This window comes from Cyprinus carpio, chromosome B1 (genome assembly GCF_018340385.1).
Source record: "Cyprinus carpio isolate SPL01 chromosome B1, ASM1834038v1, whole genome shotgun sequence".
NCBI lineage: Eukaryota > Metazoa > Chordata > Actinopteri > Cypriniformes > Cyprinidae > Cyprinus > Cyprinus carpio.
Window position 1 is genome coordinate 10,375,367 of NC_056597.1, and position 25,445 is coordinate 10,400,811.

The window sequence follows — 25,445 nt, forward strand, 5'->3', positions numbered from 1 at the left end:
GGATTTTCCACTCCATCTGAAACCTTAATAATGTACTTTGTTTACTTGTCTGATCCCCAGTACAGAATTGAATTATATATATAAAAAAGGAATGAGCAGAAAGCCTGTGACACATTTAAACAAGGTTGTGGATTATATTCGAAACTAAAGGCCATGACACACCAAGGGGGGACAAGCACCCCCATTATGTGGCCAAAGATATGACCCTCCAACCGAATATTTGATATTTTTATATAATATTTTTATATAATATAATATTATATCTTATATATAAACCGCAAGACTTGTTTTCATCTCTTAGAACACAAATTAAGATATTTTTGATGAAATCCGAGAGCTTTATGACCCTGCATGGACAGTAATGCAACTGACATGTTCAAGGCCCAGAAAGGTAGTAACGACATCATTTAAATAGTCCAAGTGATATCAATGGTTCAACCTTAATTTTATGAAGCTACAAGAATACTTTTTGTGTGCAAAGAATAACTTTATTCAACAATTTCTTCTCTTCTGTGTCAGTCTGGTGTCATATGGACTATTTTAATGATGTCCTTATAATGTTTCAAGGCCTTGAACATAGTTGCATGGCTGTCAATGCAGGGCCAGAAAGCTCATGGGTCAAAAATATCTTAATTTGTGTTCCAAAGATGCACAAGTCTTACAGGTTTAGAATGACACAAAGGTGAGTAATTAATGACAGAATTTTCATTCCTTGATTTAAATTATTTAAATCCTGTAAATAAAATTACCATGTTGAATTGACATTGGAGCAATCACTGAGAGAGATCATTCTGGCTTTTCAGCTTACCAAACCAGTGCATATAAAGAAAAATTAAAGTGAGCAAACAACAAAGTCATAGAGGGCACATACAGAAGGCTATTTTAAATGTATCTGGGAATTTCAGTAAGCAACTATTTTTGTCTGCTATGAATAAAGTAAAGACTAACTGACCAACATGATTCATATTTAGAATTGTAAGCAAGCACCACTTTGTTTACGGTTTGTATATCTGTAGTCTGGTTTTCCCTTGTTGAATGACAAATACAGATTACTGCCACCTGCTGGTATGGATATTATTTCCTCTCATGCAGCTGCAGAACCTCCATGCTATTTGGCCTCTGGCTATGTGTTTGCAGTGTGTTCAAGCGCAAACTTTTTGGCCCAGACACAGGCAACAACACAGTCGGCTTTCGTCGCCACTAGTTCTTTGATGTCAGCTTGGTGTGGAATGGCCTTAACCAACAGTGATGTTGCTTCTGAAACTGACAGCAAGTTCTGCATCTGTGTAAAAGCCTCTGGCTATAAGCATTGTGTGTCTTGGCGGTGGGCTTTCCTGACTATGCAGAATTGTGAAGTCAAGAGTGCACATCCCACCTTTGCTCCCAGGAGCAGTAGGTAAACTGCAAACCTCCAATTACCAAGCTCCTTCTCAGCAGAAAGAACCAAGCTTCCAGCAACATTCTCTCTCTCTCTCTCTCTCTCTCTCTCTCTCTCTCTCTCGCTTTCTCAGCCTGAAACCCTGGTCTAGGCAGAAACATCCCTACCAGAGAAAGCCATCAGCCATGGATTTGCTCTTGCAACCCCTGGAAGGAGTCACCTCTGGGTCCAAGTGTCTAAATGGTTTCCAGCAGTCCTAGATATATTGTCCTTGACACTTCACATTCCCTCCCGCCAATACCAACAGAGGCCTTGAGACAGTTACCATGGAAACCACAGGCCAATGAAGCATCAATGGTGGTCAGCAGAGCGAGGCAGTCACAGAGGATCCTCATGTTGGAGCCGATCGAAGGGGATTGAGGGAATGGCATGAATGTGCATGTGTGGAGGCAGAATCGAGAATACTGACATCCACAGATTGCAATCTACCTCAGTGCACTGACAAATCAGTGACAGAAATAACATATGGTTAAAGTTAACTAAGAGTTCACACACAGGCTGTCTCTCTCTCTCTCTCTCTCTCACACACACACACACACACACATGCAAAACCTTTCTCTGTGGTGTCTTCTGTTGTATATATTTAAAATGTAAAATTTAAAACGGTGAAATGGAAAGTTCTTTTATCACTAGAATATCACACCTCTGGAAAAGACTCTCAGCCAATCAGATCTGAGAACCAGAAATTGCTGTTGTATAACAGTTTGTATTTATGTGACTTTCTGCTGTACAACTTGCATTATTACAGTGTTTATCGGTACATTTTAAGGTTAAAAGCTGACATTGGCGCTTTTGAATTTTCAAAAAAAAAAAAAAAACAACAAAAAAAAATAGCTGCAATTGGGAAAATTTCGCCAGAAAAATAATTAAATAAATAAATAAAATAAAAAATAGTGACAATAATTCTGTCATTATAGCATGGCATATTGGTGCCTGTATATTTTATAACTTACCATGTATTTAAGTACATTAAATAATGTTGATGTACCAGTCTACTTCTTATCCTGCAAAGATTGCTGGCAGCGCCAGATTTATATAATATAATATAATATAATATAATATAATATAATATAATATAATATAATATAATATAATATAATATTTTTAGTGTAAATTTGACTGTGTGTGAGGATGTTGTATTCACTGATAATCTTTGGTTTCAAACTTTCACTAAGGATGAGCCCGATGGCCAGTATCATAGCATCAGAATATGACAGACTATTGAAATAATGGTTAAAAAAAGATAAAATAAAGTTCAGAATGGCAGATAAGTTGAGAGAAGGACAGGACAGTACTTCAGACGAATTAGGAGAGGAAGGGGAAGGCACTGGATGTTTGAAGAAAGAAAAAGAGACAGATTGAAGGAGCATATCAATGATAGATAGAAACAGGATGGCTGAGACAATTAACTGAAAACATCAGCCCACAGTTCAGTCATTATAAAAGAAGAGTTATAGCTTCACCTTTACAGTGTGACAGCTCTGACTTAATCAAAAGCACTTACAATTCACACACGGTTCACTTCACATTCAGTCCCAGTCAAGAATAAATGCCAGCAGACACCCTCTGCTCAAATTCACACGCAACATTTATCCACATAGATTGTATCTGAAATATGAATGTTGCGTATTGATTATCTTGTTAATACTTTAATATTGTTCAATTACACAAATTACTGCAGAATGATAAAAACAACACACCTGCATCAGCATGTTAGAATGATATATATATTTAATTATTTATATATGTATTTATAACATGCAATATATTTAATTATTTATATATGTATTTATATATATATATCTGTATATGTATTTAATTATTTATATGTACATATGTACTTTTTTTAAAGAATGCTCTTAATGCTCACCACAGCTGTTTATTTAATCAAAAACACAGTAGAAACAACAGTACTATTGTAAAATATTATTACAATTTAAAATAACTTTTCTTATTAAATATGTTTTAAAATGTAAGTTATTCCTTTAATGGCAAATCTGTATTTTCCTTCAGAAATCATTCTAACATGCTGATTTGCTGCTCAAAACACATTTCTTTTTATCATAAATGTTGAAAACAGTGGTATTAATATTCTTTTGTGTGAACCATGATGCATGATTTTTCTTAGATTCATTCATGAATAGAAATAATAGCATTTATGTGAACAAAATAAATGTCTTTACCATAAATATCTTTACACATCAATTAAATGTGTCATTACGTAATAAAAACATTAAACTACTGACCACAAACTTTTAAACACACACACATACACACGTGTACGATTGCTTTATTTGCTGATTTTCATTTCCACCAGCTGATTTTAGTTTTAGAACACTATGTATCACAATAACTACAGTATACAACTATTAGCTACATATCTTCCATCTCATTATGCCTAGCAAGTCTGTGAAATGCATCCAGTTAGTATTAGGAGAGTATAGCTGCATATTTGTTGTCACTCCCTGTAGGCTTCAGTCTCATTGGGTTGTCATTGCTATGGGACAAACAACCCGCTCCCCCACCCCTCGTCTGCCTCCCTTAACGTGAATCCACAGCTAAACTGCTGGATTGGTGTGACCTGTCCTGTCAGCATGGTGTTCGCTGTGTTGTCTTGCTCTGCTAATGTGAGGAGGCTGGACACAATTTTGTTCCTTTGTTTTCTAGTGGTTCACCTTCTCTGAAAGTTGCCCACTGTCATTTTAGTGTTGCATACTGTGTGAGATGCTGATAGAACTCGTGTTGTTTAGCACATGGGCATGCTTCAGCCTGAGGTGTGCTGGACTTGTTATGGTGCCTTACCTTATTAGGTGCTAGTAAGTTTTTAATGTCAATGAGTAATGTTAATGCATACAGGAAAGTGTTGCCACCCTGTCACGCACAATTTCACTCTGTAATGGAGCCCATAGAGTCAAAACGAGTAAAATTAACAATAACATATAAAAATCCAGTGGCATCAGCCAGCTGCAATAATACCTCACTCAGAGAGTGGTACCACTGACTGATTCCAAACCATAGAGTCAAAACGAGTAAAATTAATAATAACAATATTTATAAATAAACATTGAATTGACAGGGATGTGATTTTTCTGATTTCAGCATTTTCCGACCTGAGAAATATGTCACTGACAGTTGAAAATGCAACATGGCAACACAACCATGTTCCCAACTTTGTAATAAGAATTGTTTATACAGCTGTTGTCAACAAAATATAAGCTTCAAGGTCTCCCTGTGGTTTTCCTCCAAAATAAAAGTTCTGGGCAAATAAATTCAAACATCCATACATATTAGTATTGTAATTTTACTGCTGTTCTGTAAATTATAATTTTGTTTACTATATACTTATTTTTTATTGTATAGAACAACATTGTGAATACATATTTTTATTGAGCTGTTAATTTTTTTAATAATTTAAATAATAATTATTATTATTTATTAACATTTTCCTTTCTTTTTGTCCTTTGCTCATCACAAAAACAAACAAACAAACAAACAAACAAAATTTTTATTTTGGTAGCTGCAAACAAGAGAGTATGCAGCCAGATACATGTACTATAAATGAACAAAATGTATGAAAATTCCCCCCTACAGAACACAAAACAAAAAGGCTTTTCAAATCTGTCTGCAGTCTATTTCAGTGCTTTAAATACACGTCTTCACAAAAAATACTTTCTCAAACCATGTTTGGATACTCACGGCCAGTTTCACCGATAGTTGTGATGGTGGAATATTTTCCAAGTACCCATTAACTTTACCTATTTGAGTTGTTTAAGTTATAAAATAAGTTATAAAAAATCCTCAAATCCCATGATGGGAATCCATGTAAGGTTCCATATAGAACCTTTTCTAGAGTGTACCATTCCAGTCATTCCAATGATTTAAATATTTAGTGATGCAGCCCATTAATGAATAGTGCTGAATATATTGTGTATATTTAAAGTGTAAAATATTCATTTATAAATAATGAAGAAGGGATTTACATGTGAGGAATGGTGCAAAAGAAGTGGCTGATCCAGCATTACACTTTTATGGAAAAGCAAAAACACCTAGTGTGCCATTGGTAACTGATTTCCTTAGAGAAATTCCTTGGAGATACAAGCACTCTGCTTTGTCAGCTGATTGGTTGACATATTTGGTAAATTGGATCAAGACTGGAAGCGGTCAGAGGCCCTCCCCTCCCCCATTGCTCTTTGATATTAGGCATGCAAACCCTTTCCAAAATAATCAAAAGGGTGTGCTCATGTGTGTCTATGTGTGGTCAACCACAAAATTGGTAGTAAAGATAACTGCTGTTTGGGTGAAATGGCTTCCCTTGCTTGGAGGCAATGGTACATCTCAACAATAGTTTTTGTCATTATAGCTTAACAAAATTAAAACTCTAGCAAACGCAAACAAGAAACCTTCTAGTAACCACTATGCTTGAGGTCAGCATAGCCGCCAGTTGTAACAATCATGTTGAGCACAGTCACAATGGTCTTTCTCAACCAGAATCATAAGAAACCAGATTACTTTACAATGGCTGTTTCTGCATATAAAGTGAGAAATGTATTTTCTTCCTGCCATAAATTGCATTCATCTAACTTAGTGTTTCTCAACGGGGCGTTCGGAGAGCATCTTGGAGTGCTATTACCAAATACTATTCAAAAGATGTATCAGCTGAAACTTGCAAAAGAATAACAGTATTAAAAAAAAAAACATTATAAAAACATAAACTTTTGTAGAAAATGGTCTGCCACACCCTAACACCATCTCTACACACTGGATGCATCAAAGCACACTTTCTATATCGTTTGTCAACTTCTGGGTAGTGCAAGCCAGTGGAGCGTGGCAGAGAACGCGGAATCCGTTAATGTATCTGTCCTTGTCAATAAAAGTATTAATTTCTTTCAAAATAAGAAGAACAGTATTAAAATATAAACATTTGTAACATCATAAATTTGGTCAGTTTAATCTGTCCTTGTCAATAAAAGTATTAATTTCTTTCAAAATAAAAATATAAATAAATCAGATTTACTAACCCCAAATTTTGGAACGCTAGTCCATATCTGTCTATGTATGAACATATTGAGCTCTTGTAAACCACAATTAATTCCTTGTTTGTTGTGTAATGCTGATTCTGCATTCCTTTTAATCACAGTCTTTACAGGTATCTGTCAAAACTGGGCCTTTCTTTCTTTTAGTAACACACAAAGCATTATTTCACCCTCCCCCACTTTTGCTCTCTAACTATAATGAATGTAACATGAAGGTGCTTCCAAGAAACTCCCCTGGAGCCAGTGCAGAGAGGCATGTGAGGGCAGAGATTATCAATTTATCAGGGATCATATAGCCACCAGATTATTCTCTGGATGGATGGTGTCCATCACAAACACTGAATATAATTCCAGTCAGGCAGAACATGATCTCTAGACTAAGCAAGTGGGAGAGCGGACAGTTTGCCGGTGACAGTGTTGGAGTGCAACCTACTGAAGATCTATCTATCTATCTATCTATCTATCTATCTATCTATCTATCTATCTATCTATCTATCTATCTATCTATCTATCTATCTATATTTTAATCTATTAACATATTATAATATAATTAAATCTTTCCTACTACCTCATTACTATTGTTTGCTCATTCAAAAACCCTCATTGTTTTGTCAAAAATGAGTCTGTAATTAAATTTTAAATTATTACCATATGGTTATATACTTAAAAGGAAAATGTCTCTTTAAATAACTTAACTTTAGCTAGCTACTTTAAATTATAATGAGTAGTTTTGAGCTTGGCACTTTACAGTTTCAAAGCAGCTGCCAAATTAACAACACTGTACAATCTTTCCCATATCCAACACTTACAGTCTTTATATATAGAAACACTTCCTGGTTTTAGAGCTAAACAGGTGTGAAAGCTCCCTTCTGCGTTTGTCCTCTGGGAGCTCCTCAGCAGGAGAGATCTACTGGATGCTATCAGTCAGAATCCAAATGTTACATATCTGATTATGTGACAGAAATACTCTTTCTCTTTTTACCCAGCACAGACATGGCAATTGTAAGATTCAACACTTAACTTGTGCCAGTGAGAAGAGTTTAAGTTGACAGTGAAGGTTTTCTGTGCTTCTGTGCTTCTGTGCATCTGTGTTTTTCTTCCAGATGACTATCTCATTCCAAACCAGTTATCTAGTTTATCATTTTGGGACAAGTGCTAATACACAAGGTGATTCTCCACATGCTTTCGATTTTTAGCCCTTATGTCTTTTTTGAATGGGGAAAGAACTGGGACTTTGTTGTTTAGTAAAGATAAGTCCATACATAGCTGTTATTAAAATTTAAACACTGTTTCTGAGTAATTGCATACACTCTTGCAACTGAAATGACCAGCATCCCCTGGGATCCTCTGTCTCATTCTCCATATTTCATGTAAGGTCCTCATTTCCTTTTCAGTCAGATAGCTAATACGCTGAATGCATAAATCACTTGCTTTCTAGAACACTGAATTTTCCTTTGCCCGATGTTTGAGGTATGGCTGATGCACATGTGATTTCTGTTTCTCTGTAACCCAACCTCTAGATCTTTGCCCTTAGCTGCACTTCCAACAGCATTCCACTAGTATCACAGAATTCCAGCCACAGAAAAAACATCTGAAAATACTCCTGACAAGAATTAATATATGAAAACATAACAAAAAGAAAGATAAGTAATGGAATACTAGCTAAAAAAATATCTTCTTTAAATAGTATTTGAATGCTGCCTCCTAAGATACCTTCTTTTGGTCAAATTCAGGCGACATTGCATGTATTATTTACTGAGAATGTAGTCAGAGAATTTTGAATTTTAAATAGAATTTGATCAATACTATAAATAATGATTAAAAACTATTATACTAAAATTTACCATATATTGTGCTCATTTGTGATTTGCAGCGCAGTTCCCCTCCAGTGAAGGAGGAAGCTTACTTGGTTCTGGAACTATGGTCTCATAGCCTACACAAACTTACATTACACTGAACACACACATACACTTAATATTCTGTTGCCATCACTAACAATGGACTGATTATCTGCAGCACAAAAGATGGAATGAGGATACACTGCATCAATACTCAGATCAATGCAACCACAGATGTAGAGCTCTGCTAAGATCTGCACCTTTCATCTCCTCTTCATATGTGGGGTAATGTTATATCCTTTATGTGCACACACCAGCGCACACATAACGGACAGATATAATTTCAGCAAAACAAGGGGGAAAAAGTAGTGCACTTGGAAAAAAATGTAGTGCACTTGGAAAAAAATGTATGCAGGCATCATGCTAATGATTATTTAATTTAATTAAAAATTTGCATTTAATGTGTGGTAGAATGATTATTGGGATTTTAAAATTATTTTTTTATTTTTTATTTTTTTACAAAACCTGAAGAAAATCATTATTAAAGGAAAATCATGTTTTTTCCAAAAATGAAAATGTGCTCACCCTCTGGCCAGTGGCCATGCATTGGTGCTGTTAAAACGTTGTCAAAAAGAAACAAATTCATCTACATTTTCAGCAAATTTTCATTTTTGGGTGGACTATTCCTTAAAAAAAATTATTTATTATTAAGAATGGTTTGCAAAATCCATCACATAAAGAAAAACTATAACAATAAAAAAAAAAAAACTACCATTTAACAAATAATAACTCTATTTAATATATAATTTGTTTAGAAAAAATGATTTGTTCCTCCACCAGCTAAACAACTTAAAATGACATAGTTATAGGATTTGTGTTTGTCGGGTCTTTCTAATAAAGGGCCTCATGGGTCTTTATTAACAAATCATAATAAAAACATGCTCTGATGTCAAATTTTATTGAAATATAACCATAGCAATAGCAGCAAAAATATGTTGGGCTTGACTGTATATCAAGACAGCCAGAGTGGCTCAGGCTCTAATCTGCTCAGGCTGGTGTAGATACATACACAATTCACCGTTCACTGTATGTGGATTTGGCTTCAGCTGCTCATAGCATTGGATCGCTGCAAAACAAGATTTCAAAACTTGTCCCTGAAATTGCACAGTGGTCTTCAAACCTACAGCATGTTCCCAAGCCAAGAATAGCTTTTATAAAATTAACACACTTCTGTACTTTTAGTTTTTCAAACATTCTTACAAGATACACTTCACCCAGGTTAGTCTGTGTATCGTCAGGCCAAGTGGAAACAGGAAACAAGTTAAGTGGACAGGAAAGAGCTCTCCTGCAAGCCCAGAGAGGTATTTTATTGATGGAGTAGATGCAGCTTTACTAAGCATGAGCTGAGAAAAACAGGAACTCACACTCCACAGTATGTGACAGCAGTGACACTGATGTCTGACAGAGGTTTGTGCTTCACGCATCAGCTGTCACACAGGCAGCTTAAATGTCACAGTTATAGCTTATTTTCACCACTATATGCAAACCGTGACCAGCACGCCTAACTCAGGTAAGATATCCCATCCTGGCAGCTGGTTTTACTGTACTTCACCACCACACCACTGCTTCATTACTTAGTATTGACATAACTGCAGATAATATTAATGGTGTTTTATGTGGCTTTATGAGGAATCATATAGAGATTTTAAGAGTTTTATATATGTTTTTGAACCAAATACATACACTACCACTCAAATTTTTGGAGTAAGATCTTTATCAAAGTTAATACATTTATACAGCAATAATGATGCATTAATCAAAAGTTCAAATAAATGTTGTTCTCTTTAACTTTCTATTCATCAAATAATTCTACACTTATAATAAGAAATCAGCATGTTTGGATGATTTTGAAGGATTGTGTGACACTGAAGACTGGAGTAATGGCTGCTGAAAATTCAGCTGTGCATCACTGGAATAAAGTTTTTAAGTATATTAAAATAGAACGCAGTTAAGTTGCAATAATATTTCACAATATCACTTTTTTTATCAAATAAATACAGCCTTGGTGAGATGGTAAGATACCTTTCAAAAACATTAAAACTTTTGAACAATAGTGCACTTTAATAGGCTATAAAAAATCATACTATAAATTTAAACTTTTTTTTTTCCAGAGCATCAGACTATGATGAAATATTATGCAAAATTAAATTGCTTATATCATGAAAGCATCGCTGATAACTTTAACTGTTTGTTGAATATTCTTCATAGTCTTATTAGTGTTTCCTTTTATCTTTTAGAGAATAAAGTGTCAGATGTTTTATTTGAATAAGCATTCAGTATAAGTTTTTAATAATTTTATGTCAAAATTTGCTCTTTTTGTTTCAAGCACTTACTTAGATCTTACTCCATGACATTCCTCACACAGAAAACCTTTATGAAAACTTGAACATTTTTAAGCTGCTTAAAGAGGCGTCCCTCTGTTCTGTGCCTTTCTCTGGACTTCAAAAACTCTGACGAAAGTATTCAAGAGAAATGGGGCTGGCAGAATAACTCAAAGCGCAATCAATGCTTTGTGACAAAATCTTATCAATAATTCAACAGGAGCTACCTAATCTGCCTTCTACAATACGCAAAACTGGCACAAGAAAAAGACTAAAATACCCCTTGACGGCAAAGAAAAAGAGAGCATTAGTGCTTTTGGAAGCCAAGTGGTTTGTTAAGGAACGAGAGCCAGAGGGTAAGGCTGGCCAGTTGGTCCTAATGCACACGGTGAAAGGTACACTGGCAGAAAACAGAAACTATGAGGTGCTCTTCCCGCTGGGGGTGGGCCACTCTCATCTATTGGAACATTCCGCTCCAGTGAGCGGTCCAGCAGATGAAAATGAAAATGAGAGTAGCTGCAAATATGAACAAACATCTGGCTTTACATTGTGCATGTGTGTGTGCATTTTTTATTATCTTCAATTATCAAGAGACACTTTTGTTAACATGTCTTATGTCAGAAATTGTTATTTTGTGTGTGTGTGTATATATATATATATATATAATATATATATATATATATATATATATATATATATATATATATATATATATATATATATGAAAAGTTCAGATGCAAAAGCCTCTAAGTGCCATCTGAAATTTCTAAAATTAGCATTTTTCTCACGCTCCTATGTTTATGTTCAGTATGGCAATGAGAATAACAAATTTATAACAACAAAACTGAAATTAAATAAACTAAACACAAAAACATCTCAATAAAAAAACATTTTTCGAAAAACATTTTTCCAAAAAAAAATACTTATTACCGCCAATAAATGCACATATCCTATCCTGCAATCAAACAAAACACACATACTTCCATCCAATCCGTCAACATTTTTGCCAACCAGAAACTACTTATTCTAGGTATTTCAAATACGTAATTAGACTTATAACACTTAAAAAAAAAAAGTATTTAGACTTATAACACTTTAAAAAAAAAAGGATATACAGGTCCTTCTCAAAAAATTAGCATATTGTGAAAAAGTTCATTATTTTCCATAATGTAATGATAAAAATTAAACTTTCATATATTTTAGATTCATTGCACACCAACTGAAATATTTCAGGTCTCTTATTGTTTTAATACTGATGATTTTGGCATACAGCTCATGAAAACCCAAAATTCCTAATCTTGAAAGGTTTTTCTAAACGAGCTATTAACCTAATCCAGAATCAACTAATTAACAAACACCTGCAAAAGATCTCGGAGGCTTTTAAAAACTCCCAGCCTGGTTCATTATTCAAAACCGCAATCCTGGGTAAGACTGCCGACACATAAGCGAAGGGTAAGACACAGAAAGAAATTTCTGATTTCCCCAGAGTGCTGTATCATTGGGAAGTCTGTGGAAAGGAAAAAGTACAAAAAGCGCTGCAGAGATATCCAGGACCCTGAGAATTTGGGAGAAGGACAATAAAGGGACCTGCGGAAGCAGTGGACTATTGGGTAGAAACATCCAGAGCCACCCTGCACAGGCGAGTGCTTTTGAAAGAAAAGAAGCGCCTGACCTGGGCTACAGAGAAGCAGCACTGGACTGTTGCTCAGTGGTCCAAAGTACTTTTTTAATGAAAGCAAATTTTGCATGTCATTCGGAAATCAAGGTACCAGAGTCCTGAGAACTGGGGAGAAGGAATGCCAAAATGCCTGAAGTCCAGTGTCAAGTACCCACAGTCAGTGATGGTCTGGGGTGCCATTTCAGCTGCTTGGGTTGTCCACTGTGTTTTTATCAAGGGCAGGGTCAATGCAGCTAGCTATCAGGAGATTTTGGCGCACTTCATGCTTCCATCTGCTGACAAGCTTTATGGAGATCTTTTTTGGAGCAGTGGCACCTGCTCACAGTGCGCAAAAACTACACTGAATGGTTTACTGACCATGATATTACTGTGCTCTGTCCTGCCAACTCTAGTGAACCCCAAGTTATTTTAGTGAAGAGTTGGAGACGCAACTGCTTAAGCGCTATCGAAGGCACAAAATGTTGCCCTAAATAAAAATTCCCGACAGTAGCTGACAAAGAAGGTTGACAAAAAAAATCTCTGTCCTTCTAAATTTTTTTTTCATGTGTATGCCAAAATCATCAGTATTTCCAATCACTAAAATAATAGTCTAATTATGAATATTTTTTATCATTGAATGGAAAATATGAACAACAATATGCCCTGTACATCTAAATATTTTCCACAGCATTTTTTTCTTGGAGCTTGACGCACAGTGACCTACACTGTCTTATACATATAAATTCTTTATGTATGCAGTATTTCCTCACTCTCAATAGTAATTATGAAGACATGTTTGAATCCAACATTTGCATAAAAAGAGTAATTATGAAGACATGTTTGAATCCAACATTTGCATAAAAAGCATTTGAATAATTTAACTTTTACTCATAACCATATAGTTACTGAAATATAGCTCTTGTGACAACTTCCCCATATGACAGCTAACCCCCGTCGCCCTTATTTGGGTTCCTAAAGCTATTGAGAAATCAGATTAGTCATCCGTGAAGCCACCAACAAGTTAGAAACTGTGACAATATTCAATGTCCAACAAAACAGGGTACGACAGAAAGACTCTGGGGCACTAAACAGGCAGTTTTGATCCTTTATGTTCTTAAAGAAAAGAACACTTTCAAATCTATGTCAGCCCAGAGGCACATAATGACTAGCTAGTATGGAGCAGATGCATGTAAACCTATGCTGAGTGGTGTAGGGTATAAACACTACTCCTTACAGTGCCGTATTCCATTATCCTTTCTGAGAATAAACTGACAGCGGAAATATCTGTCCGTACTCATTGTCACTGTGTGAATGCCTAAACGCGTGAGTGCTGGTGCCGTTTGTTTGATGGTGGTTGAGGATGTATTTGTGTTGTCATCTGTGGCGATGTGGTGAGGACTTCATGTTTTGTTTTCTTTTCTTTTCTTTTCTTTTCTTTTCTAATCTTACATTAAAATTCTCAATGCGTAAAATATGTTCTCCATGCGTAAACTTGTAGCCTTACACTTACTGTGCCTGAATTGCGTAAACTTGTAGCCTTACACTTACTGTGCCTGAATTCTCTCTACCTTAGTTTTTCATAATTATTATATAATAACTACATAAAAAATAAAAACATAAAAAAAAAAAAATAATAAAAACAAAAATGTTACATAATAATAATAATAATAATAATAATAATAAAAATAATAATAATAATAATAATAAACTAAAATGACAAACACTACAAAATTGCTGAAACTTTAACTAAATGAAAACAGAAAATATGAAAAATAAATGGTATGTTTTCAACTGTATTATTTAATAGGGAACAAGCATTTTAATCTATCGACGTTCTACAGCTGCTGTCGACTGATAAAGAACCAAAACATCCCTCATTAAATTATCGCCATTTTGAAGAGTATCTTAATGAATTATTATGTGCTAAGAGGATTTATGGTAAACCCAAGTCTGTATATAATACATTGTATATAATGATGGGTATTTTTATTCAAGCATTTCAATTCAAGCAGATCATAGGATCTAAATCATCAAAGAAAATTACAAATATGCTTTGCCAGGACACACATCACTATTAACACATTAATGAGACTGAACAAGATTCTATCAGCTATGAAAATCAGAGTTGAGGAGACACTTTTCACAGTCTATAGAGCCTGCAGATTAAATCTTTTTTCACCAAGATATAAGCGCATCGAGAGGAAACTCAGACGACTACCACTCAACACCTTGTTTGCTGACACTGCACCTGTTGCATGATATCAAACAGAGATACTCCTTTTCCACCTCCTCTGCTAAGCTATTCACTGTCCATAAAGACTTTGCCATCTCTGAAGATCAACCTTATTGGTGAGAAGCTCTTGTAAAAAGTTCTTTGCAACATAACACATTCTAAGTTAGATTAGAAGGATGAATGTTTCCTGTACACTGTAATTAATTCTGAATTGTGGAATGAGGCATATCCTGGTTTTCTTTGAAAACGATGTCCTAAGTAATGGCTTTAGGTAAATACTCTCCCTCAAGGAACACTGAATGGCAACCAATACAAAGGCGACATAGACAGTGACAACATATCAATAATGCAAGGCATTACGCTTGCATGGGCCCAAGGATTGTCAACAAATGAAACATTAAAAATTCATAACATCATCAGCTAAAAGAATTGTGAGGATTCAGTGCAGTTCAAAGGGACCCAGAACTCTTGTCTGTGCCAATTTCATATTTCGGGGCTACTTGTAAGTCTGGGCTGAACAGTGGTGGAAAAAAAAAGAGCATGGCAGAGTCAAAGTAATCACTCAAACTAAGAGATTTGTGACTGTGCTTGAATGAATATCAGTCAGGATTCATATGAAAGTAAAGTTTCACTGGGATGTACTATCAGGAGTCCAAAAATAAAATTACATACTTCTTGTTAAATTGTACTTAAAAGATCCATTTACTTCTTGCAAACCATTTATTTCTATATGAAGAAGGAGAGAATTACTGATCAAGTACCTATTACCTTTTCTTAACTTTGCAGCATTTTCTATTTTGTTTTCCATTTCCATTAGTATTTTCACATTTCTGACATTTGGGCACAAAAGCATCATCTACATTTATTCAAAACAGCATAAATCAGATTCACAGAAATGATGAAAAGTCTATTTTATTTCAGAAAGCAATATGTTTAATAATTATTCCTGAGCTTTAAATGAACATGGCAAGATATCACCTGTTACACTGAAAAAAGCTGCTTAAAAACTTTACCTGCCATCAATAGCAAAAATAAACAGTGGTGACACATTACATTACTTGTCTTCTGTAGTGATAAATTAACATGAAGTAAAATATTCACAAGCAAAAGAATAGAATCTGACTCTCAAATGAGTCTGTGTGGCACAGGCTTTTGATAATTTCAACCTCCACAGCTCACAATCAGCTAAAAAAATCCTGACACAAAAATGTATAAAAATAAAAACTCTCCTTTCATTATTCTTTCCTCCACCAGGGAACATATTTACTCTTACCTCGACATGATTCCTATTTGCCACGCAATGAATCCCCAGACAGCCACAGAACGCAGCCTTTTCCGAGTCATCTCAAGGCTTGATTGGCATAGACATACAGTCCTCTGTGAATGCCTGTGCTCTCTTCAGCACCTCTGGCTTCTTGACTTCAGGACCCTGGACAGCGCTCCAGCTGTTCTTCCTTCACCCCTGTGCACTGTAGGTTCGTTACGCACGACAATCGCAAAATAATTCCTCATAATCTTATGATGCAAAACGGCAAACATGAAACTCTTCCCTCGTAGCGGCACTGGACGAGATGGAGTGCTGTTTGAAAGCGTGCTGCAGCTGAAGTGATTCTTGACTTATTCAGACATCTCTGAGCAGAGACCGCCCCACACAGCGCGCTTGACTGACAGTGCGCTTCTCTCTCACTACACATGCATTTGCAACGCTTACTTACAGTTACAGAGAACTGATTTTGAATACTTCCCCTTTCACAGCTGCTTACTCACGTGATTAATACTATGCGATGGGATTATTATAGCTGCGGGATATATATATATATATATATATATATATATATATATATATATATATATATATATATATATATATATATAAATATAATTAAAAGTTAAAAGGTGATTTTGTATCCCAATAAATAAATTATATATATATATATATATATATATATATATATATATATATATATATATATATATATATATATATATATATATATATATATATACATTTTTTGGGATACAAAATCATCTTTTAACTGTAATTGTATTCATTTTAACTGTAACCAATAACTGTATTCAAAAATAAATAAATAAATAAAAAGAAATGGAGTAATAATGTGTTTAATAAATAATAACCCATTTCAGGTTTGATTATGGCTGATATTCAGTATATCATGACATGGAGTTATATTTAATATTTGTGGGTAACAATACACTCATTGCAGTCTAACTGTATCAGTAAGCAATGACGAAACTAAGCGCAATGTAACTTGTGAGTCATACATGATGGCACATGCTAGAACGCATGCTGATTCCCTTGGTGCCGAAACATGCCCGGTCCAATCTGGCAGAGGGGCCCTATGTTGTATTTAGGTATATAGGCCTAACGCAGTGAGCTCCTGCCTGTTTTTGATTTACCCATGAAATCATTGTTGTGTTACAATGAGTGACAGTGTCTGGCATAGGCTGCCGTAGGCAGAGTCTATGGCACAGCTGAGACTGGGTGCATCTGCGCAGCGTGTGTGTGCATGTGTGTGCCCACTCCTATTTATTGTGCCACGTTGACCCTGTTCCCAGCTTTTTTTTTTTGCCATTGCTCTGGAATCGGGCGATAAGCTCAAATGCTCTCGCCTGCCAAAGTGTGGCATTAGGGAGCTTGGGTCTGCTTTTTTACTTTTCATTCATCCTCTTCTTTAAAAGTTACTTTTATAACAGACAACAAAGACTAGGGCTAAATAATTATGTCCAGTCTTGCATAGTTGTCTCTTGATTCTCTATAAATAGCTTGTTATCTGCCAACTTATTGGAAAAGCTTTATAATAAAGTGTTCCCATTCTTTGATGTTTATTTTTATTCAACAGAACAGATTTGGAGAAATTTTGCATTACAGTACATCACTCGCTCACCAATGGATCTTATATATATATATACTGGAGCACTTATAGTTATAGGTTTTGAACACATAATTTTTTTCGTGGCAGATCAGCCCGCTGATTGATTGCAGCTGAAGAGTGAGCAGGCAGGCACTGTGTGGGTGGGTGAAGGTGAGATGGATGGGAAGAACACTGATAATAGCCTAATGTGTACACTGTCAATTACAAAGGCCTCTCTGTTTAGCCCTCAGATAATTTCCCCTGCCCTCCTTGAAAGAACACTTCTGTCATGAAAATAACTGTTAGAGTTAGAGCTCTTTTGTAGACTAATTACTGTCAGCGCTAAAGTCCATCAGTATCCTTCTGTCTCGAGAGACAATGGAGTATCTGCGCCTGGGCCAGTCTGTTGTGGAATTGCAGTGCCTGCTGTGGCTAAACAGTCCAATATGAGAGTGGCAGAGTCTGTTGCAGTTACTACAGGTGAAGTCTGATACTGCTTATTTGTACGAGAGCGGCAGAGTCTGTTGCAGTTACTACAGGTGAAGCCTGATACTGCTTCTGTGGGCACTGACTCTACTCTCTGCCGTCTGCATTGCCTTTTCTCCTCCCACTGGTCAGCTCTCTTTCCTTCGCTTACGGCGAGCTGCCAGCCGACACAGTCTGTAGTAGCAGATTCCAAGTCTGCAGGATTCAGGCTTCCAGATTTCTGGTCACGTTTGCAGACATCTTTGTACCGAAGCACTGGTCTGCCTGTTGGTCTGGTGCCGGAGGCGAACTCGCCATACATGATGTCTTTAGGAATACGGCCATCCTGCATTCGGCAGACATGGACAAGGCAGCGTAGCCGTCTTTGTGAAAGTAGTGCGTGCCTGCTCAATGTTTTTGCCTGGGCCAGCACTTCAGTGTTTGGGACACGGTCCTGCCAGGTGATGCCCAGGACCCTTCTCATGCAGCACAAATGGAAAGGGTTAAGTCTGCATTCTTGCCAGGTGTACATAGTCCATGCCTCACTGCCGTAGAGAAGAGTGCTGAGTAAATTGGCATGGTACACTTTCATCTTGGTGTTGGTGGTGAGCATGCTATTGTTCCACACTCTCTTGGTCAGGTGGGCCATCGCTATTGATGCCTTGCTGATTCTGGTGTTCAGTTCGTTGTCCAAAGAGAGGTTGCTGGAGATTGTGGAGCCAAGATATGTAAAGTGCTCCTGATTTCTCGGTATGGCAGTCAGGGCAGCGTCACACCTTGGTCTTTGCACACAGACGTGCAAGGTTGAAAAGGTTGCCATCGCTCCTCTTCTGACTGACTGAAGGCATGTCGCAGCAGCAGAGAGAAGAAGATGCCGAAGAGTGTCTGGGTGAGGACACAGCCTTGCTTCACACCGCTTCGGATCAGGAAAGGTTCTGAAGATAAGCCATCATATTGGACGGTACCTTTCATTTCATCGTGAAAGGACATGACCATCTTCAGAAGTTTTGGGGGGACATCAGATCCTGTGCAGTAGTGTGAAGAGGCCTTTCCTGCTGACCAAGTTGAAAGCCTTGGTCAGGTCATTTAAGGCGATGTAGTTTGGCTGTTTCTGCTCCCGGCACTTCTACTGTAGCTGTCTTAGTGAGAAGATCATGTCGATCGTTGATCTCTGGGATCTGAAGCTGCACTGCGCCTCTGGGTAAATGCGTTCAGCCAGCACTTGGAGTCTGTTCAGCAACACGCGGGTGAAGACCTTCCCTACCATGCTCAACAAGGAGATGCCATGGTACTGTAGTTGTTACAGTCACTGCGATCTCCTTTGTTCTTGTAGAGTGTGGTGATGTTGGCATCTCGCATGTCCTGAGGAACTGTTCCCTCCTCCCAACACTGAAGTAAGAGTTCATGAAGGTGGTCAAGGAGGACACTCTTCTTGCCAGCCTTGATGACCTCTGGGGGAATGCCATCACTGCCTGGAGCTTTGCCACATGCTAAATTGTCAATGGCCTTGCTAAACTCATCTACAGTGGCCAGAGCATCAAGGTAGTGCTCTGCCCATCTCTCCATCTGCTTACCACAGTCCATGATGATGTCGCCTGAGCGATCTTGATGGTGCTTGGGCCAAATGCTTTCTTCATGCCCTCATACATGGCACGGATGTTCCCACAGTCTGTCGAGAGCTGAATGCTCTGACAGAGGTTCAGCCAATAGTCATTGGCGCATTTCCTGGCAATCTCCTGGGCATCATTTCTGGCCTTCTGGAGTGCAGCTAATGCCTTCTCTGAAAGCTTGCGCTTGTAGTCTAGCAGAGCTGTACATTTGGCTGTGATGGCTGGCTCAAGTTTGGTTATTCCTGCTTCAAACTAGTCTGGGTTTTTCTTCTCCCTCTTGCCGAAGGATGCCATGCCTGAGTTGTAGATGTCCAATCTGCTTGAAGTTGTGGATCCGCTTGGGGTGAAGGCGTACCTTGCTCCCAACCAGTGAGTGGTCAGAGTCACAGTCGGCGCTGTGGTAGCTGCGGGTAATAAGAACGCAGTTCAGCAGGGGTCTTCTGGTAATGACAAGATCCAGCTGGTGCCAGGATCTGGAGTGTCGCCAGGACACACGATGGCAGGGTTTGGTTGAGAAGAACGTGTTTGAGATGCACAGGTCATGGTACGAACAAAGTTCTAACAGTCTCTGTCTATTTTCGTTAAGCTTGCCAATGCCAAAATGGCTGATACAACAGGGCCAGGAGTTGTGGCCGGCTACCATCCGGGCGTTGAAGTCCCCAAGGAGGAACAGGTGTTCATAAAAAGCTCTTCATAAAATTCGTCCTTTGACTCAGCTGAGGAACAGAGTGTAGGAGTATAGATGCTCAGGATATTGACTGGACCTGAAGAGGTAGCGAGGCGGAGAGGATTCCGGGCGTACCTCAAGAAAGTGGTTCAATTGAGGACAGCATGGAGTTCCTCACTGCAAATCCAATGCCGTGTATTCGAGGCTCCTCAGGCTCCTTTCCCTGCCAGAAGAACTTGTAGTCCTGTTCTCTGAGGCTGCTATTGGAAGGGAGTCTGCTCTTCTGTAGAGCAGCAATGTCGATGTCCAGTCGTTTCGAGTCATGGCTGATGATGTCTTCCTGGCGTCGTCAACTTGTTGTAGTTCATCAGAGTGGCCAGGGCACTTGGTTCTGACGTTCCAGCTTGCCAGCCACAGGGCTGGCTGTTTGTTTTGTTTTTTTCCTTCTTAATTTGCCTGTTGTAGGTTTTGCAGTCTGCTTTTCAGTTGTTTCCCTTAGCTCCAAGCACCCATTGAAGCAGACAGACAGCACCTTACTGACTGGGGGCTGCCCAGCTTAAGGTGGGCGTTAGCTGACCAGTGGGACACGATGATCCCTCCCACCGTCAGAGACAACCCATAGCACCTGAGCTTATGCCAATCCACTCTGGGCTTGTAACTCATAACTGCCATCTCCCATGTTGTGTTGTCACCGGAACAGTGATGCTGGAGTGACCTCTCCAGGGCGCAAGCCTGGGCGGAGTGTATGGAGATCCTGGGGTGCCAATTCTTCGAGATCCCCCTCTTGATCTCACCGATGTAATGGAATGTAAAGGAATGCAGAGCAGTACATTTGGTACCAGCCGGAACAGTGCGTGAAAACAGGCATCTGTCCACCTTCGAAACTCCACTCCTGATTTGGGGGTTTACTCCATTACACTCGGCCATTGGATCAGTCCAGGATCTCCTCCGCCCTTTAGCCGCTGGTTGCCAGAAGCAGCTCATTCGCCTAGTGGTGCAGTGTGAACACCACCCCCTAACATGGGTCAGCCCACCAGCTGAGGCGGTTTGCTGGGGTGTAGCACTTGGAACCAGCACTTGAGAGATTTAGGAGATGTATGAGGACCAGTGTTGCCCGGGAGCAGCTGCCGGACAGCAAAGGTACTATCTCTGTCCAGACCCCCTACACCCCAGCTAAAGTAGACTGTAGTATTTGTCTCACCCAAGAAACAGAAAAGCGTTATTTACAAATTTACTTCATAAAATATTCTTCTTTGTGCAAAAGTATGCTCTAAAATGGATAAAGGGACATTCACATTGAACAGGCTCATTTTGCTACTCTGGAAGTGAACCACCATCGAGCAGTGTGGCATATTGCAACACCCGCTCTGTAGGTGCTCATCACATTATAATGCAAATGCATTTATTTGGCAACCAAAGAGACGCGTGGCATTTACTGAATCAGTTCTATATGGAGAGATTATTGCATTGTATTGGCTGGGAAAAAGAAGAATTGCTCAGGTGTGTGGCGAGTCATTATAAATCTCGACCCAGCACATTGCATATTAAAGGCCCTTATTTGGAAGCCACAGACACTTTGGTAAAAAAATTATTTAGAACCCAATCAAAATATGTTAAATAAATTATGTTGTAAAAATGTTTTAATGGTGTTACTTTAATTATCTTGAACTATTGGAAGCTCAAACCTGTAAGGTCCAATTCATGAAGTCTTGTACTTTTGAGCAAGAAGCTTAACCCTACATTGCTCCAGGGGGACTGTCCTCCATAATATGTATACTATAAGTCACTTTGGTGCAATGCCTCAGCTAAAGTGCTTCTTACTAGTGCACAATACACCCATTTCATAAAAACAATAATTTCATAAACCTGCATAAATAAAGCAGCAACCTTTTTATTTTTGGTATGTCGTTTGTGTCTCCATTCCGAAAATGGGGTGTAATAGAGATTGGCTTAAATCAAATCAAATATACAATGAATGTGGGACACCATTTCTGTCCACCTGCATGTCTCACATCTTCCTCCTGTATTCACATAACAAATGCACTTTGCTCAAATGAAATACACATCTTAGTCATGACCAAGGCAGACCACATCATATTAAACACTTTGCCTGAATGCTAAATTAAGTATCTTCTCAGAGCTAATGGTTTAGTTATTTCCAGCCAATGGGCCGCATGGCACTTACTAAATGGGTCACACCAGCAATGAAAAGTTCCAATCTGTATAGTGGATCCATCAGAAAGGGACTTTAGCCATGACTGCAGTAATAGTTCTGAGCAGATGATTAGAAATGCACTCTGCTGTGGCACATTTAGTCGTTAACAAAGCCTTAGTAATCAGGGTTGAAGAAAGCTGCATTCTGACTCAATCTTAAAGCAATAATGCCTTCTATTGCTGGTAAAATGTAACAAGTTCATGCCAACAGCTGTTAATCTTACATTTGTTTGGTCAAGAGGAATGTGGGTAGGAAGGTAAGCACACTGAACCACACGCTTCAAGCTTCAAAGCTTTGCTTTGAAATGTGACCTTATTTAATCTACTGCAATAAAATTATGTTAAAACTGGAAGAAAATTCCAAAATGTTCACTTTCCTAACTGATATTTTTCACTTTCTTGAGATCTTTTGTGATTTTGTGCTTCCCTGTGTTTATTATGGGGCCTAACGGCACATAGAACATTTCCTTCCAGTTGAGAAAGTCTTTACGCTTCATTCAGCTGCCCGAGCTCCATTGAGGTTTACGATGGTCACAGAATTCCTGAAAAACATATGTCCAGGCAAGGCACTGACTCATATTGGTGGTGCTTGCTGAAACCATGAGGTTGTTCTAGCAGTGGAGATGTTGCACCAAAATGAGGGCAAATTAATGATGCAATGCCCAGAGAGCTGCATTAAATGACATGTTTAATTCAGCTGCCTGCCAATGGATGCTAATCCCTTTATTCTCTATTCATGCAAATCTTTCCCTGGACACCACGGCTTTTCTAACACCCGACACGGCCACAGTTTAATGAAGTACAGATAACAGTTGTATTTTGCATGATCACCAGGATGCATCTGGACCATGCAGACACTTCTAATCATTTGCTAACTACAAGGAATTAGAGAAATGTCAATCAAGCAACATCTGTTTCTCAAAGGGGGATGGGGGGGGGGGTAAAATGGTGTACGTCTAACAAACCATATGTTCAGTGGAATTTTCACAGCATGTAAAAAATTATGTTTACCAAGTGCAAGTAATGTTAAAATTCTTTAGTAATCTTAAAATTATTTAATACTAAAAAGTCTTATTTAAAAACACTGGCTTTTTGTCCTCAGTTAGAATAGAGTTGGATTCCTTGGAGTGCAGGGTTAGCAAAACACTTGATTACACACATTATGATGTCACGTAGATTATTTCTGTATCTGTTAAATTCCGTGAAGCGAGTGTGTGAGTATAGTTAGATACAGCATGGGATTGTGAGTGCTGTTATGTAATGCAGAAGGCTTGGACGCTGACTTTTTGTTTGGGTAAATAGTAGCATAAATTATAAAAATTAATAAGCTAAAAAAAGAAAAAAGCAATAATAATATTTTTCCAGTCATATCCTGTGTAATTATTATGTAATTCTTCCTTTCTTACATTATATTATATTACAGGGATGGATTCATTACTGGCGCCTCATGCCAGTTATGTCAACTGTTATGTCAATTAACCACATTCATAATTCACACTAATGATGATCCCTGACGGGTATGGAAGCATGAAAGTCCTGACCTGTCAGCAGAACACAACTTAAACCCTGTATTGAGCAGGACAAAATGATGAAAGAGTGTCCATATATATATGGACACTATGAGAGAGTATATTTATATATACATATACCCTCTGTCATGGCAATGAGATTAGAATAGAGACAATTCTTCGATGTGTGGTTTTCAGTTTAATGGTGCACTTGTCCAGCAGCCCTAATCTCACCTCCCTTCTATGGCTAATATGATCTGAATTATTTTTTTTATTTTTTATTTTTTTTCAACTGAAATAGGATGTGCAGGATTGCTCATGTAGGTTCTTCTCATGCAAAAATACATACACACACACACACACACAAACACAAAAACACAAAAACACACACAAATCCATACACACACACACACACACACACACACACACACACACACACACACACACACACACACACACACATATTCCTGCTCCTGCCCTGGCTGTAAAATAAAATGTCTGTGCCACGATGATAAAACTTTAATGATAGGATTTAGAGTGCTTAAATAATAATAAAAAAAACGAATGCCTCTTCACAAGGCATTAATTTGTATAAAGTGTTCATTAATTTAAACACAAATTTGTATAAAGACATGTGTATGACAGGTATTACAACGTGATTTATAATTTACAAGGTGATTTATTTGGTGTCCTTGTAATTCAAAATGCTTAAAAACATTAAATTGTGTTTTCTTTTTTCTTCTTCTTTTTTTTATCTAAAAATGCTAAAAGTTTCCTGTGAGGGGTAAAGGTTTAGGTGTAGGGCGATATAAAATACTGTTTGTACAGTATAAAAGTCACTATACCTATGGAGAGTCCCGGTAAACCATAAAAACCTGAAGTCAGTTTGTGAAATTACATGGTCAGCTGCAGCAGCTCTTAATGTAAGGTCACATAGCAGGGTTACCAAGTGCTGAGGTGTATGGTGCATGGACTCACCAACGCTCTGCTGATTCCATAGCTGAAGACTCCCACTGAAGAGTTCCAAACTTCCACTGGCATTAATATCAACACAAGCTTCGTGGAATGGGTTTCCATGGCTGAGCAGCTGCATGCAAGACTCACAATGCAAAGCGTTGGATAGAGTAGTGTAAGGCACATCACCACAGGACTCTGGAGCAGTGGAAATTTGTGGTGTGGAGTGACAAATCATGCTTCTCTATTTGGCAGTCTGATTGGTGAGTCTGGTGAAAAGTTTGGTGGAGGAGGAATAATGGTCTTTCAGGGGTTGGGCTAGACCCCTTATTTTCAGTGAAGGGAAATCTTAATGCTTCAGCACATACTTCCAAGACATACTGGAAAAAACTATACTTTCAACTTTGTGTTTTGGGGAAGGATTTTTTTCTACTCCAGCATGACTGTGCCCCAGTGCACAAAGCAAGGTCCATAAAGACATGGTTGAATGGGTTTGGTTTGGAAGAACTTGACTGACTCACACAGAGCCCTGACCTCTACTGCACTGAACACTGTTGGGATGAACTGTAATGGA

General features: G+C 37.9%; 1 protein-coding gene across 1 annotated transcript in view; it reads right to left on the reverse strand.

Moving 5' to 3' along the window:
• Positions 1-16,262, reverse strand: part of LOC109102266 (glycine receptor subunit alpha-3-like) — a 47,885-nt gene extending 31,623 nt beyond the window's left edge. Inside the window, exon 1 of the mRNA XM_042716535.1 lies at positions 15,854-16,262. Within this exon, the coding sequence (XP_042572469.1) occupies positions 15,854-15,924 (71 nt within the window). The 5' untranslated portion in view covers positions 15,925-16,262. The remainder of the gene's footprint in view (positions 1-15,853) is intronic.
• Positions 16,263-25,445: the final 9,183 nt, after the last annotated feature.